The sequence below is a fragment of the Phyllopteryx taeniolatus genome, chromosome 19, assembly GCF_024500385.1.
Source record: "Phyllopteryx taeniolatus isolate TA_2022b chromosome 19, UOR_Ptae_1.2, whole genome shotgun sequence".
Lineage (NCBI taxonomy): Eukaryota > Metazoa > Chordata > Actinopteri > Syngnathiformes > Syngnathidae > Phyllopteryx > Phyllopteryx taeniolatus.
The window spans coordinates 10,719,465-10,740,623 of NC_084520.1; the positions used below are offsets into that span (position 1 = coordinate 10,719,465).

General features: G+C 39.5%; 1 protein-coding gene and 1 long non-coding RNA gene across 7 annotated transcripts; one reads left to right on the forward strand and one right to left on the reverse strand.

Annotated features, from left to right (window-relative positions):
- The first annotated feature begins 52 nt into the window (after positions 1-52).
- LOC133469562 (regulator of G-protein signaling 9-like) lies at positions 53-16,263 on the forward strand. 6 transcript variants are annotated; one of them, XM_061756775.1, is made up of 19 exons: positions 53-2,752; positions 4,259-4,355; positions 4,889-4,939; positions 5,024-5,130; positions 5,697-5,748; positions 5,825-5,883; positions 5,966-6,042; positions 7,232-7,313; positions 8,820-8,882; positions 8,998-9,135; positions 9,230-9,291; positions 10,247-10,360; positions 10,435-10,550; positions 10,618-10,705; positions 10,871-11,009; positions 11,082-11,164; positions 11,252-11,375; positions 13,399-13,799; positions 14,816-16,263. In XM_061756775.1, exons 1-19 carry the CDS (start codon positions 2,684-2,686, stop codon positions 14,976-14,978), a joined length of 2,085 nt encoding a protein of 694 aa, XP_061612759.1. In that variant the 5' UTR covers positions 53-2,683; the 3' UTR covers positions 14,979-16,263. The 6 variants fall into 6 exon arrangements, with proteins under 6 accessions (XP_061612759.1, XP_061612760.1, XP_061612761.1 ...); XM_061756776.1 differs by having other exon boundaries at positions 9,106-9,135; XM_061756777.1 differs by lacking the exons at positions 13,399-13,799; positions 14,816-16,263 and having other exon boundaries at positions 11,252-12,807.
- Positions 14,073-20,033, reverse strand: LOC133469566 (uncharacterized). Its single transcript, XR_009785733.1, has 2 exons — positions 19,734-20,033; positions 14,073-14,974 (listed from the first exon to the last, which is right to left on the reverse strand). It is a non-coding gene; the product is annotated as an uncharacterized LOC133469566 (long non-coding RNA).
- Positions 20,034-21,159: the final 1,126 nt, after the last annotated feature.

The window sequence follows — 21,159 nt, forward strand, 5'->3', positions numbered from 1 at the left end:
TTAGCTCGTTAAAACTCCGCCATATCTTATCTTTGTGCCGTTTGGACGTCGAGGAAAAGACGTATTTATATCGACTGTAGTTTACACGTATGACGCTAGCTAGGAGGAGGGTACGATGTAAGCGCTAACAGAGGTCTTGGTGTGTGTATGTGACGCCATATCAAAGCTATAAGTGACAAAAATAGGCATTTTATTATTCTATCAAACGCAGGAACGACCGTAAAATTAAACTTTAAACTCTCGATAATGGAACGTCGCCCTCCAGAGGGCAGTGGTGGTACCAGTGGTGGGTAGATTAGACAAACAATTTACTCAAGTAAGACAACTGTTACCTCACAATAATGCTGCTCAACTAAAAAGTCGTCCTCCAAGTAATTACTTAAAGATATAAAGTGTAGGGGTGGGTAAAATATCGATTAATCACAACAATAATTAACTGATCACAATATTCTTCACCCAGTTCAATATCGACTCAGGGAGTCCTCTGAATTGATTCACAGTCTGACCGCTGGAGGGCGCATAAAATCTACCTCTGCACACTTAGCTATAGCCAGAAATGAAGGTCATGTGATAGTTTTTTTAAAAATTTTTAAGTGATCTATCACAATTTCCAAGAGGTAAGAAATATTATTGAAGTTTGCAAGCCCTTTCCTTTTTCATGCACTCTGGTGTGAGTAGCCCATCCCCCACCATTTCAGAATTTGAGCTGTGCAGTGACACGGTTGGCAGGAGAGCGACCGGTCAGCAGTCACATTATGTTAATCGCCGTACCGTGGCCCAAGGTTGAACCCAGGCAGGCTTTCACCTGTCATGGTGGGGTAAGGTCTCACTTGCTGGGACAGCTACCCTGTTTTTGTGCCAGCTAGCTATCGAGCTCCCTCAGCAGCTGGCTAGCTCTCGTCAGCTTCAATTCTGAAGGCCGAGGTGCTTGACTCTGCTATGCTGTGGTTGTCCTGCTCCACCCTTGAACTCTTTTCCATCTGCCTTGCAGTGGTTAATCCTGCTTTACTTTCTCCCGCTCATCTGTCGTCCATCTCCATCTCCAGCGTTGGCTCCTTCATCCCTGCTGCTCCTCGGGCTCGGCTACCGGACACTTTTTCCAGTGAACGTTTTTCATTTTGTCTTCAAATCCGCTACGCTGGATGGGATGGACATTTGCTCATACACGCTAACCCCCCGTTACTGTTATTGTTTCTGTTTATTATACCGTATACTGTAAAGCGTCTTTAGGTGTCCAGAAAAACACTATAGATATTGATTCATTGTAATTTGAGTACTGATATTATTATGTCCCCACCCATGAGTAAATTGTTGTGTGTGCTTATTTTATGATTATAGTCCAAAGTTACTATTAAATTTTGAAGGCGAGCCTCCTCTAATGTAATTTACATTACACAAGCTATCAACAGTAGTGGTATTTGATTGACAGTTAACGGCTGAGCGTGGCGTGGTTTCAGCACATTCAGTGGACACACCCACAGTGTTTCAGAGTGGCGAACCTGGCTTTATTTGCCATACTTTTTAAGTCTCCTTTTATACAGTATATTTTACGATGTATTTTTTTAATCATTCAAATTTGGCAACGTTGTTAATAACACTCTTCTCTGTAGCGTGTCAAATTTACATGACATTTATTGTTTTTTGTTTGTTTCTTGCTTTACAGGGTCTTTAAAACTAAAATTTGTCCCCTTTCTTGAGCCTTGGGTAGTAGATACCGATTTTACTTGGGAAAACTCTCACGGCACACGTGATACCACCAAACAAAAATGTCACAGAAATGATCGATTGTGAAATAATGTTCCTCTCGTCTCAGTTGGGGCTCATCTGTATGGACTGGGTCTTTGGATCTGGAGGGAAAGATATCGAGTCCCGCTGCAGCTAAAAATGTAAAAATGGCAACCGCTATGTATTTATGTGATTTATAGCATGAAGTTACATCAAAGACACCCAGGAGTCGCAATCAAGTGGATTCATAGCACCTGTAATGTTTTAATCGTTGTTTTAAAACTGGAATCACACACAAAATGGATTTCAATGTGCAGTACGGTTTTTATTTTGAGACGAGAAACTAGTTAACCCATATGACGCTTGCTTGGAGCACAAGGAGGCCATGTAAGCTCAAGCAGAGGTTTTGGGTGTACAGTCGACGACAAATCTCAATTTGTAATCGACAAAATAATGATTTTATTATTTGTATTAAGCAGGGCAATGAACACAAACGGACACTAAAACTCAATGATGGAAACCTGCCATCTAGAGGATGCTTTTGGTCATAGTAACTTTGCTTGGGGAGAAAAAAAATGCCGCCTTCTTATTGGTCCATTGCTTTCAGGTTGAGGTATGGTGCGTTCATAGGCATCGGAGATAAACTCTTGTAAAAGGCTGTCTTTTACGGTCGAAAAAACGAAGTGACGCCTTAACCATGTTTAAAAACGCACCACACCTGAGCATTTATTATTGCAACTAGTAATTTATCGATGGGATCTTGTTGATTTGCCACTAATAGCAATACAACTCTTTTTTTCCGAGCTTTTGGGGAGCACAGGAAGACACCACTGTTACTGATCGTTGCACGTCCCCTCCAGCCAGCAAGCATCCCTACGCGAGACAGCTCACAGTTGCATTGAGCGTGTGCGTGCGTGTGTGTGTGTGTAGTAAGTGGACATTATTATCATCGGTGATCATGACAATTAGAAACACTCTGCGGGATCACGGGCAGAGGTATCGACCACGGATGGCGTGTCTGAAAAAGGTAAGGTTCTGCTCAAACAATACGATGGCTCCATGATAGTATGTATATCCATGGGCATGGAACACAAAACATGTATTGTTGAGGTGTGACACAACCTCATGTAATCTTTTGCATGGATAGATTATTTACTCTGACTAGCAACAATGATGTTGTTTGTATGGCTTCAATTATGAATGCAAATCATAACCACCAGTGAACAGGGATGATGAGAAATGCATGAAATGTTATCAGAATGTCATCTCCTGGTTACTAAACTGTGTTCACCTCCTCATAGTAATAAGGTCATGCAGTTTAATAAGCATTAAGCCGGGATCATTGTCAGTGAAGCGGACCCCATGCAGAAAGAAGTTAATCCAGCTACTGGAGCTTGACTCATCTTGCCCACATCACGCATGAGGAGGAAGGCGTGGGCATCTTTATTTATACTTTTGTGTTGATTTGGCTCTAAAGTTGTCAGGATGTCATTTTTTAGGCTCCGCGCCATACTAACGGAGGTGTTGTTTCCTTGCGTAGGTGAGAAAACCCACTCTAGCTTTAATACATGAAGCAACATCCAAAACACTCAGGAGTCATGACCCACAAGATTAATGTTATCTGTAATGTTTTAATAGATGTGTTAAAAGTTGTGTGGGACGTCATTGGGCTTTGCTCCATACTTACGAAGGCGTTTCCTTGAGAAGGTCTTGAGAAAACCCCCTTCAAATTTAAAGCATGAAGCAACATCAAACACACTCAAAAGTCACATACAAAGTGAAATCATATTGCCTGTTCTAATTGTGCTGTTCGAAAAGCTGTGTAGGATGTCATTATAAGGCAGCGCTAAATACTTAAAGAGGATTATATTAACATGCGAAGGATTCAAAGCATGAAGCAATATTAAAAGCACTCAGGTGTAAAAAAAAAAAAAAAAAAGTATTATATCGTTCAATGGCAGCACTGTACACTTGAAGTGGAGTTACTGCCACTTTATTCAAAGCATGAAGAAGCGTAAAAAAAACTCGAGTCACACACAAAGGGAATTCAGTTACCTGTTTTAGTCGCGGTGTTAAAATGTTATGTAAAATTGCTTTTTTGAGGCAGTTCTCAATAGTTACAGAGGAGTTATTACCATGTTAAGGTGCTCCAAAGAACACTTTGGTTTCAAAGCATGAAGCAACATCTAACACAAAGTGGATTAAGGTTACCTTTAATCTTTTAATAGCAGAAACTTGTGTGAGATGTCATTTTTAAGGCAGCACCGCATAATAACAGAAGCGTAATTACCTCACGAAGATGCCACAAAAACATTAATGTATTCACGGATTCAAAGCATGAAGCAAGCTCAAAGGCACTCAAGAGTCGCACACTAAGTGAATTTATGTCACATATGATGTTTTTAATTCCGGAGTTCTGAAGCTAAGAACCTAAAAGACATTTCAGTCCCAAGCTACCCTTGCAACCCGTTGTCAAAGCAACCCTTCTAGCCCCCACATGGGTTGTCACGGTAACCTCTTCCTCCCCTCGCAGGCGGAAAAGGTATTGCTGGAGATGCAGGATCCCAAATCGGGATTGAAGTCTCAGCCACAACGACTTGTCATCACCACAATACCGCATGCCATTACCGGTGAGCACACACACACACACACGTACACACAGATGAGTAGTGCATACTTCATGCTGAGTGATTGTGTAATCAGCCGATGATAGCCGAGACGCGTGGCCTCAAACTCGAGAGCTACAGATTTTGTAGCCATGACAACCCCGTGGCCCCATCAAAGTGAGGGGAAAAAAGTAGGAGGAAGACGTGGAGGAGAAGAGGAGGGAAATTAAATAACAAGTAACAGAGACGGAAGCAAATGGATAACAAGACATGGATAGAGGAGGCGATTTAAGAGGGAGAATACTTATGAAATCTACTTTACTTTCCTATCATACCTTTCTCTTTCTTGTATCAGTTTCTTTTCTTTTTTGTTCATTCTCTTTCCTGTTCTTTCCTAACTCCTCACACTAGCCGGAAAGCCCCACAGACTGTCAAGGTAGTAAACTGTTGTGTGTAAGAGGGGATTTTGCATTTACACAAGCATGCACACACACACACACACGCTCACACTAACACTGTGTCAGTCAAAGGATGTCATTTCAATATGTGGTCTTCAGGCGAAGACATTGTTGCTTGGCTGGCAGACAGATTCCAAATAGACACAAGAGGTGAGTTTAAAGCCCAAGAACTCTATAACACTTTTAAAGTCGACACAAGGAGACAAATATGTGCCCCCGTGTTGCTGTGCTCAGAGGCCAGGTGTTTGGGCTCCATGCTGGTGGCGCTGGGCTTCGTGTACCCTCTGCAGGACCACAAACGCTTGCTGCTCAAGCCCGATGCGTCGCTCTATCGCTTTCAGGTAACGCAACAAAATTATGGTTGTTTACATTCGTCACAAACCCAGAACACGCATAAGGAACTTCTCTAGGCTAGAACTTACACCCAGATGTTCACGCGCACACTAACCGGCCAACCTGACGCCAGCCTTTGGCGTCACTCACAAGGCCACCCCCGTTAAAGGCAAACATCCAACACATGAATACTACAGTATGTACCGTAAATACACTTTATGGAACCAGTTTATTTATTTACATTCTCTCGTATGCTGCGATTTATATCTTAGAATAAACGGAACAAAAGAATTGTGGCGGTTTTGGGGGGCTGGAACGGATTAATGACATTTCAATTCAGTTCAATGGGGCAAATTGATTTTGTTAAATAAGTGAATTGTGTTACAAGCTTGGTCACAGAACTAATTAAACTTCTGTCAGTGTACACCTGTATATACTTTTCGTGACATCTTTGTTTGGTGGTTTGCCGTGAGATTTTTTTTAATGTAAAATATGTGGCTCAGCTCAATAAAGGTTGGAAAACACTGCTTTACATTGTCATCCACACACGACATCAACACACTTTTCATTTCAGACGCCGTACTTCTGGCCCGCCCAGCAGTGGCCCGTGGAGGACACAGATTACGGTAAGCACGTGATCAAGTTTCTGCACATCAAACCAAACGCACACTGCATGCTCTGATACGTCTGCCTGTGCCGCAGCAATCTACCTGGCCAAGAGGAACATACGCAAAAAGGGAATCCTGGAGATGCACGAGCAGGTCAGGGAACGAGAACGTGACTGCTTCTGCATCTGCTGCGGGCGTTTACTGTTGTGTTCTTGTTATTTTCGTACTTCCTCAGGAGCAGTACAACCGCCTTCATAAGTGGATGAATCACAAGTGGGACTTCATCGTGATGCAGGCGAAAGAGCAGTACAGGTAGGACATGAACACTGTGTAGTGCCGGGCTTTGTTCAGCATGAGGGCACCATATTTGGTCCCCCAAATGCAAGTAGGAAGCCTCCCTATTAGGCTACTGAAATGAGTATTAAAATATTTACCAAATATTTACATTGTTAAATAATCAATCCATCACATCTGAAAAGTGCAAATTTTGTTTATAAGTGAGTATTTCCTTTGCCGGCTAAGCAAGATTACAGGTACGACTTGTTTCGTTTATTGCATACTGCTGGCTAATAAATCTACAAATGATAATTTTACGGCTGTAAAGTTCTGGAAAAGCTTGAACCAAATATTAAAGCTCAAATTTGAGCTTGGAAAAGGTGGATACAGTAAATCCTGCATGAACAAAAAAATACTTGAAAATATTCTTGTATTATACAGTATATACTGTAAATATACAGTGGTGCCTTGAGATATGAGTGACCCTACTTACGGGTTTTTCGAGATACGAGCTGTTGTTCGACCAATTTTTTTGCTTTGTCTTGCGAGTAAAAATTACACGTTATGTTATGTATTTAAAGCGACCACATAGCTTTGCTTTACGACAATCCGTTTAGCTTAATGCTAGCAAAAAATGTAAAACGCCACAATGCCATTACCGAGACACGTACTAAACGGATATTTGGACACAAACACATGCAAAGAGACAATAAAACAATACTCACAGGCATATATTCTTTATCCTCTGTGAAGAACGACTAATATTACTGCTGAGGAGTTGTGACATCTCCTCTGTCTCCATGTATATTTGTATTATACACGTAAGAAGCTTGCAACAGGTATATAAACCCTGCATAAACAAACAAACGAAAGTAAAATACAATATTTTTGTGCTATTTTATATACATTTATACATTTATTCGGTTTCAAATTGTAACAATCAGTCAGCATCTGTGGTTTTTAATGACTTTTAATTTCCATTTTGCACTAAGCAAGGTTTAGAACTGATAGGCTGCAGAAACTAAAAAACTGTTGAAACTAAAATAAATGCTTGCAATAAATATTCTTGTATTTTATCTAAATGAGACTTTATGTTATTCACGGGCATAAAGTTGACATTACTAGGTTCCCATTATCATTGAAATCATTTTATGTTAGTGAAGCATAACATTATGAAGTGAATGTGACAATAAAATTAAACAAGGAGTGTTGTGTGTGACTACAGGGCCGCTAAGGAGAGGAAGAAACCAGACCGTGTGGTGTTTGACTGTCAGGAGAGGGCTTACTGGGTGGTCCACAGACCCCCGGTGAGACAAACACACACACACACACACACACACACACAAAAACACACGTTACTCACATGGCAACTTCACGTGGACGCCAGTCACTTGCCGACTGGAAATAAATTGCACCTCCTTTCTTTGCGGGGTATTAATTAGCTCTACCCACGATGTCTCGTTACCATCACATCTTCCATCCTAGCCAAAAGGTCACGGCTTATTAATATTTCACGCCGCGGAGGAGAATTACCGCCACGTCGTCACTCCCATTTCAACCTCCAGACTGTACCATTGACAACTTATGTTAAGTTAACGCTTTACTTTATATTAATAATTGACAGTAATAGATGTTTTTGTTTTTTGGGGGTGAATATGCAGTCAAATTCTACAAAACTGATAGGATAATGCTTCATGATGTTGATGGATAATGACCCTAGAGACATTTTGAAGTCTTGAATTAATACAATTTAATAAATTAATAATTAATAAAATAAAATGGCCAACTGTGTATTAATTTATTTATTATATTATACTTAATATAGATTTCTTCGGGCGGCACGGTGGACGACTGGTTAGAGCGTGAGCCTCACAGTACTGAGGACCAGGGTTCAATCCCCGGCCCCGCCTGTGTGGAGTTTGCATGTTCTCCCCGTGCCTGCGTGGGTTTTCTCCGGGCACTCCGGTTTCCTCCCACATCCCAAAAACATGCATTAATTGAAGACTCTAAATTGCCCATAGGTGTGACTGTGAGTGCGAATGGTTGTTTGTTTGTTTGTGCCCTGCGATTGGCTGGCAACCAGTTCAGGGTGTACCCCGCCTCCTGCCCGATGACAGCTGGGATAGGCTCCAGCACGCCCTCGACCCTAGTGAGGAGAAGCGGCTCAGAAAATGGATGGATGGATAGATTTCTTCAATTCCTTGATAAATATTGATTGTATGTATTGATTAATTTATTTACGATAGCAACTAATTAAAATTAAGATATTACAGTTAAAATTAATTTAACTGTTTTATCAACAAATGAATAGTCAAGTAGTTATTATTATTATTATATTGTTTATTAATTATTGTATCATTTATTAGTTATTATATAATATAAATAAATATAAAAGATATATAATATAAATATAAAAGTTATATAATATAAATTATGTTTATTTTGTATATTCTTGTACTATAATTTTATTTTTAGAATATTCATTGAGTAAATTCTTTTTTCATTAATGGTCACATTTTTATTAATGAATTGATTATATTATATTTAATATATATATATATATTATTATTATTTAATGGTTAAAAAAAACTATGACTTGCCAAAATAGTGGCCCGGACCAAAGGAGCGTCTCAGTAGCTTAATGGTACATTTTAATGTGACCTCGGAAATGAAAGCTGAAAGTCCACAACACTTGATTCTTCTTATTGCTTTTATTTCTGGTGGTATATAAAGGCAAAATCATAAAAAGTGTCCGAATACCTTTACACTACTAATGTTCATTTGTGCGTGTGCGCGTGTATGTGTGTGTGTAGCCAGGCACCGTGAGTGCCATGGACTACGGACTCGACCGGCGAATCGATCCAAACGCAGACGAGGTAACCGGTGAGTGGATGTGATTTCCATCAGTCAGCTTTTATTCCGTAATACTTCCGATTGTCCTTTTCCTCACTAAGCATGTTTCCCCTTTCCCTTGTCTTCTGTCTCCTGCAGGCCTTTCTCACCGCTCTCTTTCTCCTAAAGTGGTCGTCTTCCACACGCGTCTTACCTATAGTTTGTTATTATCTGTGCCGTCACATTCAGTGTTTTTTCTTCTCGCAGGCAAAAACGCCCGACTACTACGAGAGAATTGTAAGAAGAATAACGTGTCTTGTTTCGTTGCAGTGGATAATTTATTTTGTTGTATACTCTATCGTTTATGATCATCTCTTCTTCCTCTATCTAGATGATCTTCACCCAGCAGTCCATCATGAGGCCCAGGGTCAAGTCGTCCGTATCCATCAGCGCGTACGTTTGTCGTCTTTTGGTGTGTCTTGTCTCGTCTGTTGATTTCTATTGTGCGGCTGTCATGCGTAACTGGTGACAGTTTAATTGATTGTATTACACGTACGTTGTGTGCTGCAGACTTTTTTGAAGCTGCATTATTTGTTGTAGTTATAGATTTTATTTATTTATTTAAGGAAGGAAGGAAGGGAGGGGGGAAGGATGGTTTGAGAGGAAAGAAATATGGAAGGAAACAACTTTGGTATAAAAGGAAGGAAGACAAGGATGGAAGGTAGGTAGGTATGATGGGTGGAAAGCAGGAAGGAAACAAGGAGGTATAAACAAGATCAAAGGAAAGAAAGAAGGGAGAGATGGAGGAATAGCAGGGGGAAGGAAGGGAGGAGGGAACAAAACAAGGTTATATGAAAGAAAGGAAGGAAAGAAGTGAGGAAGGAAGAATGGAAGGTAGGTATGATGGAAAGGAGGAGGGAAACAGGGATATATGAAAGGAAGGGGAAAAAAGGAAGGAATGGAGGGAGGAAGGAAGGAAAGGAAGTAAGAAAGAAAGGAATCAAGGTTGGTATAGAAGGGAAGGATGGAAGGTTGGTATTTAGGGTGGATGAAAAAAAGGAAGGAAACAAGGATGGTATGAATGGAAGTAAAGAAAGGAGGGAAGAAGGGAGGAATGGAGGGAGGAAGGCTAATTTGAAAGGAAAGAAGAATGAATAGAAAATAGGTAAGTCGGAGGAAGGAAACAATGATGTATGAAAGGAGGGATGAAGGAAAGAAGGACAGAAGGAATTGAGGGAGGAAGTTTGGTATGAACGGAAGGAATACATAAGTGTAAATATAACAATATATATATATATATTTTTTAAAGTATATACTTGGGCCCACCCTGTATTATTTCTAATGTGCGGGGTTTAAAAAAAATCTCCAGTGAATGCAGTTCTGCTTTTTAAAAATGTCTTTTTTACAGGTTGGTGAAATATAGCGCCACTTACAACAACCACGACCCGTTCCTCTCCAAATGTCTTCCCAGCAACCCCTGGCACACCGACGACATCACATATTGGACCTTGAACATGCCCAAGTAAAGTACACCATCATGTTACGTAACACTTCACTTTTAAATCACATCCTTCCTTCCTTCCTTCCTTTCGGCAGTGTAGAAACGCCGACCAAGATGCGTGTGGAGCGCTGGACGTTCAGCTTTGGCGAGCTGCTCTCGGACCCCCGTGGCCGCGACGACTTCAGGCGCTTTCTGAAAAAAGAGTTCAGCGGTACAGCGATGATGATGATGATACCAGAAGAAATGTGGGATTCCAAAATGATCGCTTTTTTTTACAGGTGAAAACTTGGCATTCTGGGAAGGCTGTGAGGATTTAAAGTGGGGCACGGCAGCGACGATGCAGGAGAAGGCAGAGCAGATCTACAAGTAAATGCTTTACTCATTCGGAACGTTTTCATATTCTGTGGATTAATTTCATTTGTTGCGTTTATTTCTATTGTGCAAGGTGGAGGTTTATCAGGAATAACATCTCCATCAAACTGCGTTGTTGGAATGGACTGATTATTATTATTCTCGATCTTCTGATCCCAGGACGTTCCTGGCCCGCGGTGCCCCGCGGTGGATCAACATCGACGGGAAGACGATGGAGATCACGGTGAACGGCCTGAAGCATCCGCACAGATACGTGATGGACGCCGCCCAGACCCACATCTACATGCTCATGAAGAAAGTCAGTAAGCGATCACCCAAGCTTGGCGGCACTTTCCTTTCAAAGAATTCACCCCTGAGTGTGGAATTGCAGGACTCGTACGGCCGCTACATGAAATCGCAGGTTTTCAAGGACACGTTGAAAAAGGCCAACTGCCCCGAGGAACACAAGTTCACGTAGGTGGTCCGTGCCTTCGCTTGTCTCGATCTCCTCCCTCCTTAAGCCTTTCTTTTAACATTTTAACATTACTCGTGCTCTTCCAGCGACGCCCAGTTGGAGCAGAATGCCAAGAGCCGGCGGCCCAGCCTCAGTCCCATCGTGCTCCGGCAGCAGGAGCTGGAGGAGCGCGCCAAGATGGCCACCAACACGCCCGTCGACATCACGCAGGTCATGAGCAAACTCAGCAGGCACAAATGATGACGCTGTCTTTGTCTGTCAGCTTGTTCTATCAGGGCGTTTTCCAAATGTTGAGCATTTTTGTGTGACTTTTATTAGTTTATTTACTATAACTTTCATTGTAAATAGATTATTATTAGTAGTAGTAGCAGCAGCAGTAGTAGTCGCAGTTGCATTGTTATTCATATTGTTACTGTTAGATTGTCGAAAAAATCTTTTCCTCCACTTTAAAATTCTGTAAAACAGGTATTATTATTATTATTTATCATTATTATTATTATCATCATCCTGTAGTATTTCTTTGACTAAGTTAGCCATTTCTGTCAAAAAATCCGTTAATTATAACTTAGTTATTATTATTTTTAATTAATCTTATTAAATAATTGGGTAATTGTTTTATTGTAAATAATAAAATGAAAAAGTATTTGTAAAATAATTTTGTTTTTATTTGATTAAATAATTGTGGCGGCACGGTGGCCGACTGGTTAGAGCGTCAGCCTCACAGTTCTGAGGTGCGGGGTTCAATCCCCGTCACCGCCTGTGTGGAGTTTGCATGTTCTCCCCGTGCCTGCGTGGGTTTTCTCCGGGCACTCTGGTTTCCTCCCACATCCCAAAAACATGCATGAATTGGAGACTCTAAATTGCCCGTAGGCATGACTGTGAGTGCGAATGGTTGTTTGTTTCAATGTGCCCTGCGATTGGCTGGCAACCAGTTCAGGGTGTACCCCGCCTCCTGCCCGATGACAGCTGGGATAGGCTCCAGCACGCCCGCGACCCTAGTGAGGAGAAGCGGCTCAGATAATGGATGGATGGATGGATGATTAAATAATTGTTACTATTATGTACAGTATGTTACAATTTAAAATTAAATCCATGATAAATAATAATGTTTAAAAATGAGGATTGATTATTTTATTTAAAAAAATAATAATTATTATTTTTACATCATCAATAAATAAAAAAAATGTGGCCCTTTTGCAAAAAAGTTTGCCCAACCCTGATCTTAATTGTTTTCATCCAGTTTTTAAAAAAATCTTTAAATGTTTTTTTTTCATTTTCTAAATCACAATCGTGGCCCTAAAGATACATTTTAAATTTACTTAATTATTATTTAATTAAGATATAAAAGAATAAAAACATATTTTATCTTTCATTTGCCTATTTTTTAAAAATAAAATACACAATTTAGTAAACATATTTTAGTTCAGACCCCAAGTGTGTCGCTTTAACTACTTTCAGGTGGAAAAAGAAGAGAATAGTGTTTAGAAAATTGTCATGTAAATCATCCATCTGTCATATTTCTGTATGTTGGCTCTGTTTACTGTTTGTTTCCCTCCCCCACTCCCCATCCATGAATCCAAGTACGACTTGTACTGTCTACCGCGTGCATGTCATGACGACTGTAATAAAACATCCACCAACGCCTCATCTGTCTGTCCCGTCATTCCCCCGCCGCCGATGTCCATCCGGCCAATGATGACCATCCTCATTAAGTTGCATTGTCAGCTGAAGAGTCTATTGATGGAAAAACGTAAGCAAAAATCATATACAGTTCTGGATTTATTTATATATCCATTTATTTTAAAAATCATTGTGATGTGCCTTGCCTTATGTCCAACTAGTACCTACAAACTGCAAAGTTCATGTTCCTGTAAAAATGTTTCATTTGGTCTTTATTCTACTATCATTACGTCTCGGGCTGGGCAATATAGGCCCAGCTACATCGCAGATTTTGATATTTTTTTATTTTAATTTAATTTTTTTATTTTTTTGTGGAACGTACTGTACTGATTGTTCTTTTGTAAACTAGCTCAACTCTGTTCGCAGCTATGTTGTTAGTGCAAGCAGTGCACATCAGTGGGGACATGCCTTGAACTCCAAAGACAAATAAAAATGTAATAAAAATCATCCTGCCAAATAGTCTTGATCGAGAAAATCACCTTGCCCTTATCTTTCCCATTTAAATGGCAACATCTGTAATCTCTTGAACCTTCCTGTGTCTTTGATCCCACAGCTATGCCGCTTCACCACCCCGGTGCCCCACCTGGCCGTGTACTCCGGCCTCACCGATTCCCCCTTCCCCAACGCCTCGCCCTCCCTCGCCATCCTTGCTCCGTGCCCGTCGCCAGTCAGCGTAGCCCCGGACAGCACCTCCGGCTCTGAGCGGCGGGCGGAAACCGGTGTAGAGGCGGAGCGGGGCGGCGAGACGGTCCAAGTCCCCGGCCAGACGTGCAAGTCGCGGGTGGCGCTCTCCCTTCGGCGGTTGCTGAGGCGAGGCTGCGGCGTGGGCGGCGGCCCCTCCGCCGTCTTCGCCAGCCTGTCGCCCAAGTGCCACGCTGCTGCCGGGGCCAGCGGGCGCATCCAGCCAATCAGTCCGGACGCCTCCAACCAGGCCCCGCCCAGGAAGCTTGGCAAGTGAGTGTAAAGCATTTACAAAGATTATCATCAGAATATTTGCAGTCAGACTGCATTATTTATTATTATTATTATTATTATTATTTCTATTGTGTAGGGAGGCATTTATCATTGATATTGGAAATGGCAACAAGAACAATTGCCTTAATCATAACTGAGTGTGTTGTGGACTTTTCTTTTTGCCTATGGATTATTTCTCAAATCATCTTTCCCCACTGAAATGAATAGAAATGCTGTTAATCATTTCCAGCCTCATAAAAACCCAACAAAAAATGTTGTAATGTGTTTTTTTAATATGGAAAATAGCACTTTATAATATTTTCTTTATAAAAAAAAAAAATGCAGTAATGACATAGTTAAACAGAATGTAAATAATTAAACATTTGCCACATTTTGTGCTTCAAGTCAATGGACATTCTGCTGCTCCTTCTGGTGTATGTGTGGCCACCAATATAATACAGACACGGATATACTTGAAGTTGGTGATCAAAACTTTTCAGCTTCAGTAATATGTCATTCTTCGCACGAGATAAAGAATATATGTCTGTCAGTACTGTTATAGTGTACGTCGACATGTGTTGCTCCCCCGGTTGTGTTCAAATATCCGTTGCTTAAAGGGTTATAACACCGCCACAAAGATGCTATTCATTAGCCCATCTATTGTGTTGGCGTTGATTTTAGCCTTAAGCTAAACAGAGCCCAATAAAGCACAGCGATGTGATTTTTATAAATACAAAACGTGTAATTCTTTGTTAGTTTGACAGTAAACTACAACTGGGATTGGCATTAAACCTCTTTTTGACATTTTTTTTACTATCTCACAAACTGCTCCTTTTTATGAAGTGAGTTGAGTTCACCGCCACCACATAGCGCTCAATCTCAAATATTTACTCACAAGTCAAAGCAAAAAATTGGCTTGTATCTCGTACAGGTCACTTGTATCATTGTATCGAGGCGGTTATCATGAATAACTGTCGAGAGGAGTTATCACATTAATCCCTGTCTTCGTGCGGCAGCTTTTTTCAGATCAAGGTGGACATCCCTCCGGAATGTCGGATCTACCCCATCGAGTCTGAGGACGAGGAAGAGGACACTCGAGGCGCCTCCCAGGGATCTTTGGGGGCCAAGGAGATCATCTGCCCTTGGGAGAGCCTCACCCCTCACAATGGGACTGGCTAAAAACAAAAACAAAAGGTACTGAAGGTTTTTTTTCTGAGCTTTCTTCACAACATTCCACCTTAAATATGATCAAATGTGCCCTCTAATGTCTGCTGTTTGAATGTCTGAAAAATTGTAGCGTTCCCATTCCAACCTAATTCTGAGTAGCCCTAGTGCAGCCTTATTGATTAGTATACGCCTTATTTAGTTTTTGCCTTACACCGACTAATAATGTCAGTAAACAAAAACAAAAAGAAGAAGGGGAAAATACAATTATAAAACGCCAAAGACAACATTTGGACTGAGCCCTTTGCTTTTAACTTTAGCCTTCATGTTTTTAATATATTTCCTGTCCAATGAAAAACATTTCTATTTTGTGAGTTTTTACTTTTTGTAACTAAGATGATTAAATAAAATAAATACAAAAATGTAAGTAATTTTTGTGAGGGGTTTGGATAATAACTAAAAAAATGTGGAGGTACAGTGTTCCACTGCCATATTGTGCTTTTTTGTTCAGGCCCCCCTATATATTGCCAATTTTTAAGCGATCGTTTTTGTTTTTTTAAATGGGATTTTACAGTATACTTACTTACTGTAATGCCCTCGCATGTGGGAAAGGACAGCCACAGTCACTGATGTGCTTTTCAGTCAGTGAGAGCAGTAAAACAGAAGCACACTCGTGCAGAAGCTGCTGTCGTCCACAGCTCTCCCCAGACGTTCACACGCAGACTTGCGGACGTCGTAGGCCAACAGGCCCCGCTTCTTAAAGGCACGTGCATGTATCTAATTATAGACATCACAATATGCACAGTATTTTCCTTACAGTTAGTTTTTTTGTGTTTAGATACATTTAGGATATGTTTAGAAAGTGTTTCATTGAAATTTCAATGTTCTTAAAGTATGTGGGAGGGGTAAAACTATTACAGTTGTTTTTATATGGCCTCCCAATATTGCAGATTTTCACCTATTGTGGGTGGGTCTGGAACATATCCACCGCAATAAATGGAGGTTCACTGTACATGTTTTTCAATGGACGTAGTCTATACATGCAGCATTGAGACGGTTTCTTGTGTATGTCGTGAAGTAATTTTAGCAAAACCTAGTTTTGTATGCGATGCTGTTTTTGTACCGTAGCAATGTTTCGGTGCTCAGCGTGAGCGACGCTTATCATAACATGTTTACAGATTGAAGAATGTGAAATGTTATTTTTAAATGGCGTGGTGTTGGACGGGTACATTCTGCAGCTTGTGTCAAGTGCCTCAATGATGAGTACATAAATAAATAAATAACTTGTGTCTTAAGGTGATATGTATTGATGATGTGTTTGTTTTATTCACTAGGAGACAGTAGAGCCAATGTCAATCATTCACAGCCAATCAAATAAGACAAAAATATGAAATTAATGGTACATGAATGTGTAACGAAATGAAGGGATTAAATACATGGGAATTTGAAAATAATGATAGCAATATCTTTCCAATAATATTAATGTTGATGGCTAATAATGATGATGATTATGATTGTTGAATTTTTCAGTATTTTTAAATTCATATATTTGTATTATTTTAAAATGTACTTTTATAAAAATATATATTTTTTATAATTTATCATTATTCACATTTTTATTTAGATTTATATTTTTAGTATTGCATTGTTTATGTAATTATTCAAACAGTCCCATTGGTAATATACAGTAGTTGAAGTTATATTGGCCAGCACAACTGATTCTGAAGGCCCTGGGCAGATTACACTGACATGGCAACACAGAGGCTGAAATCCAGTTGGACAAAATAAATCCAACAGCCACATACACGTACTGGAAGCAGTGCAGCCAAGGGAAATGTTACAAAATTAACAAGAATAGAATGTTTGGAATAAATTGGCACACTTTCATGGTCCAAATATGAGAATTTAGGTTTCTAGTGCTTCTGATCGTGTTTAGGCTGGCGCTGACTGCCCAGGACTGGTCTTAGTTGGACCTGGCCGATTGTGTCTTCCCTCTGGCAACAAAATCACTGATGCTGGAGTTCTGCTTGACACACTCAGACAGCATCAGGATGTTGTTACCAGAAGTTAGCAATGGTCCATCTCTACCTCCCTCCATAAGAACGTGAAAGATTCTGCAATGAAAGCCAGAATTTACAGCCCGAGCTTTTCTCCAAGAAAACAGTACACTATTTCAGTACTAATGTAACACGGCATGTTCCTGTTGTATTTCACGTTCTATTTTCACATTGGACTCATGATGGATGGGTTGAGTCTCAGTTGCTCATAATCTGATATAGCCCACGTCATGCATCCAAATGTCAGATGAACGAGTGAGAAATCTTTGGTTTCACTCTGAGTGGCTGCATGGAAGTTCAGAAAGACTAATTCATATCTGCTATAGATCCCATGCACTGCAATGAAATTGAATGAATTTCTTTGCATATTTATCACATGCATTGCATCATCAAGCCGATTTCCACCTGTCACAAAGACAAACCAAGTAAATACAAAATGCAGTTTCTAAATGGTTTTTTTATTTACTAAGGGAAAAAAATGGTTTCAGGGGGCAATTACTTTTTCACAGAAGGTCAGATACAATATATCAGAAAAGTGAGTACAGCCCTTACATTTTTGTATATATTTGATTAAAACCTTTAATGGGACAACACTGAAGAAACGACACTTTGCTTCTATGTAAAGTAGTCAGTGTGCACCTTGTATAACAGTTTAAATTTACCGTGTTCTCAAAATAACTCCACACACGGCCATCAATGTCTAACTACTGGCAACAAAAGTGAGTACTAAGTGAAAAAAACGTGAGATACTGTAGATTTGGTTCCCCCCCTTAATTAATGCAGTTATTGTTTAGAAACTGCCTTATATATTTACTTGGGTTGTCTTCATGAGATACTGAAATTGGTTTAATGATCTGAAATTTAAAAAAAAAAATGCATATACATTTATAACTAAATAATTGGTTAAATAAATAAATAAAATATACATGTATTCATTTAAATTTTATTACAAACGTTACCCTTAGAAATTGCACAAATTATTAATTTGTTATTAAAATAAATGATTTTACAATTTAAAAAATCATCTACCAATGACTCGCCCCATCTGTGTGTTTTCAAAATCAATTGTGGCCCTTGAGCACAAAGGTTTGCCCACCCCTGGTCTAATATAAAGATGCCATGATTGGCCATGTCAGTGTTTAATTGAGCAATATGTTCATGATTGTTGTTGCAGTAGTACTGAATCATACCAAGAACTGTTAGTTAATCAAAATATTCGAAACGTTAATAGTATCGGTGTGATGCGCTGCAGTTCTACATCTTCACTACCTTCAATAATATTGATATATACTTAAATTAGTAATCTAAAACATTTTTGTTTTTGTGTTGGATTTCATTCGATTAGTTATTAGATTAGATTACATTTTATTTGAGTCCTGCATTTTGTGCAACATGTTTTCACAGCTTTCGACCACTAGAGGAGAGTACATTCACAGACAAACGTAAATCAAATAATAATACAATATGTGTATTACTATCATTGCCAATTCTCGGTAAACCAAAACAAATTAAACCAGTGATAAAAGTGCTTTTGTAATCTATGAATTCTTATAACAATGTACTTAATGCGTGAGCAAAATGATTATGCAATTTGATTATGAAATTTCAACACATTTGTGTGCGCACACACGCACGCACACCCACGCACACAGAACTGTTTTGAGTACTTCATACAGGCAATTGAAATGCAAAGTTGAATTGTTAATCAATTATTTTCTAAGAGAACGATGCACTTCAGTCACACCTCAGTTAACAGGCAAGACAAATTTAAACGTCTCATTAAACCAAGGGTGAGATTAGTACAGCCACATGCAACTCACTACGTTGTTTAATTGAATTTAATTCCACTGAGCATTTACACTATCAAGAGTCCTACAGCATTTGGTGGATTCATTTAGCATTTTTTTTCCCTAAAACGCATTGATTAAAAACTATTCAGTGTTTATTTATTTTTTAATCATTAATCTCATTAAATAGTTGGTTAATTGTAAATAATAAAATACATAAATATTCGTACATTAACCTTTTTTTGATGAATTTTGTAATTAATCATAATTACATTAATATAAATAATACAATTTGAAAGTTTTTTGTTATTATTTTATCACTAAAATAAACAATTTACATACATTGCAAACATACAGTATTAATCAAATAATAAATTTTATTTTTATGAAATGGTTGATAATTAGTAAAATTTCAAATGAACATGAATCATTATTGTTATTATTCTGATTATTAAAATTGAATAAACTATTTTAAACAAAATAGAAAAATGTAAATAAGCAATTTTACATTTTGTATTTAACAGTGGGTAAATTAATTCTAATGAATTCATCGTGAATAATAACTTGAAAAATAAACATGCATTATTGTTGTCTTACTTAATTGAATAGTTAAATTATTTTTAATTGACTGTAAATAAATAATACAAAATTAAAATGTATTGTTTTAATATTACAAGAATTTTATGCAAAATAACAACATACATATTTACATGAATTATAAATAATTTGAAAATGAGAGTGGAGTGTTATTTTATTATTAAAATCATCTTACATGCATATTTTCGACAAATGAATTGGCCCATCTGTCCATTTGAAAATCAAATGTGACCCTTTAGCACAAAAGTTTGCCCACCCTTGCATGAAACAAACATGTCCTTTCACAGTACGTAACAAGGAAAGATTGTTTATGAATGAAGTTCTCATACCTCTGTTTGATCTCATGACATGCTCATGACTCCAAGACAAAGCACAGCTCCAAACTCAAGTCTCAAAATGACCTCTACACCACTCCCTGTTTCGCAAGTGTCTCCTCACCAATACAGCTGCATATTGTGCAACCAACACAAACGTAGTCATATCTCTTCATACACCACCAGAACAAAAAGTGCGAATTGCCATCCATCCCTCTCTACCTCTGTCCCATCCCCCTTTTTTCCTCATCTCATCCATCACACAGGAAGAGTGGTCTTCCTGAAAACAAGCACGGGAGTAAGGAAAGGCTCAAGGCCGACGGTTGGGGGGGGGGGGGGGGGGGGGCAGAGGATGTTTTTGTCGTCGCTCCGCTCCTCGGCCTGTCGCACCGTAGCTCCATCCTGAGGAAGCGGGCCTCACGTCACCGTGTGGTCGAGCCAGAGGCCCTCACGTGTCGCCTGCGTGACGCGGTAGCGTTCGCTTCAATCCATTATTGCCTCACACATGGCATGTAAAACACTGCATTGCAAACCAAATTGTTACTGACATGCCTTTACATATGTGACCTATTGAGCAACTTGAAATCAATAACAGAGAGCCTTTTATTAGAACAATTTAACTGGATTTCATACAAGTTCCATCGATCCATTTTCTGTAGCGCTTGTCTTCATTAAGGCCACGGGTGAGCTGGAGCCAATCCCGGCTGAGTTTCAACAAGAGGCGGGGTACACCCGGGACTAGTTGCCAGCCCATCGCAGGGTACATATAGACAAACTACCGTTTACAATCACATTCACACCTATTGACAATTTAGAGTCTTCCGAACATGCCTGTTTTTGGAATGTGGGAGGAGGCCAGAGTACCCAGAGAAAAAAACCTACACAAGCACGGGGAGAACATGCAAACTCCACACAGGAAGGCCAGAGCTGAGATTCAAAACCCTGAACCTCAGATTGACAGACTGTGTGGCAGATGTGCGAACCACTAGGTGCACCGTGCTGCCCCCAAAAGCAGAAGCTCATTTGTAAAAAAAATAAACAGACACTATTTTGTGCTACTTGGATGTATGAGGCATAACACATAGTGCCTTGAGATACAAGTGACCCAAGTTACATTTTGATTTTTTTTTACATACAAACTATCGTTCAGCCGTGTTTATTATTTGTTTTATTATTATGATTTTTTTTAATCTGACTTGCGTGCAAAAATTTGACATTGACAAACAAGCACACACACTCGCATTCACACCTATGGGCAATTGAGAACCTAAAACAAAACTAAAATGTTTTGGGAATGTGGGAGGAAGCCTGAGTACCTGGAGAAAATCCACGCAAACAAGGGGGAAACATGCAAACTTCATACAGGAAGGGTGAAGCCAAGAATCGAACCCCTAACCTGAGATCTGTGAGGCAGATGTGCTAAACACGTACCGCCTGCTGT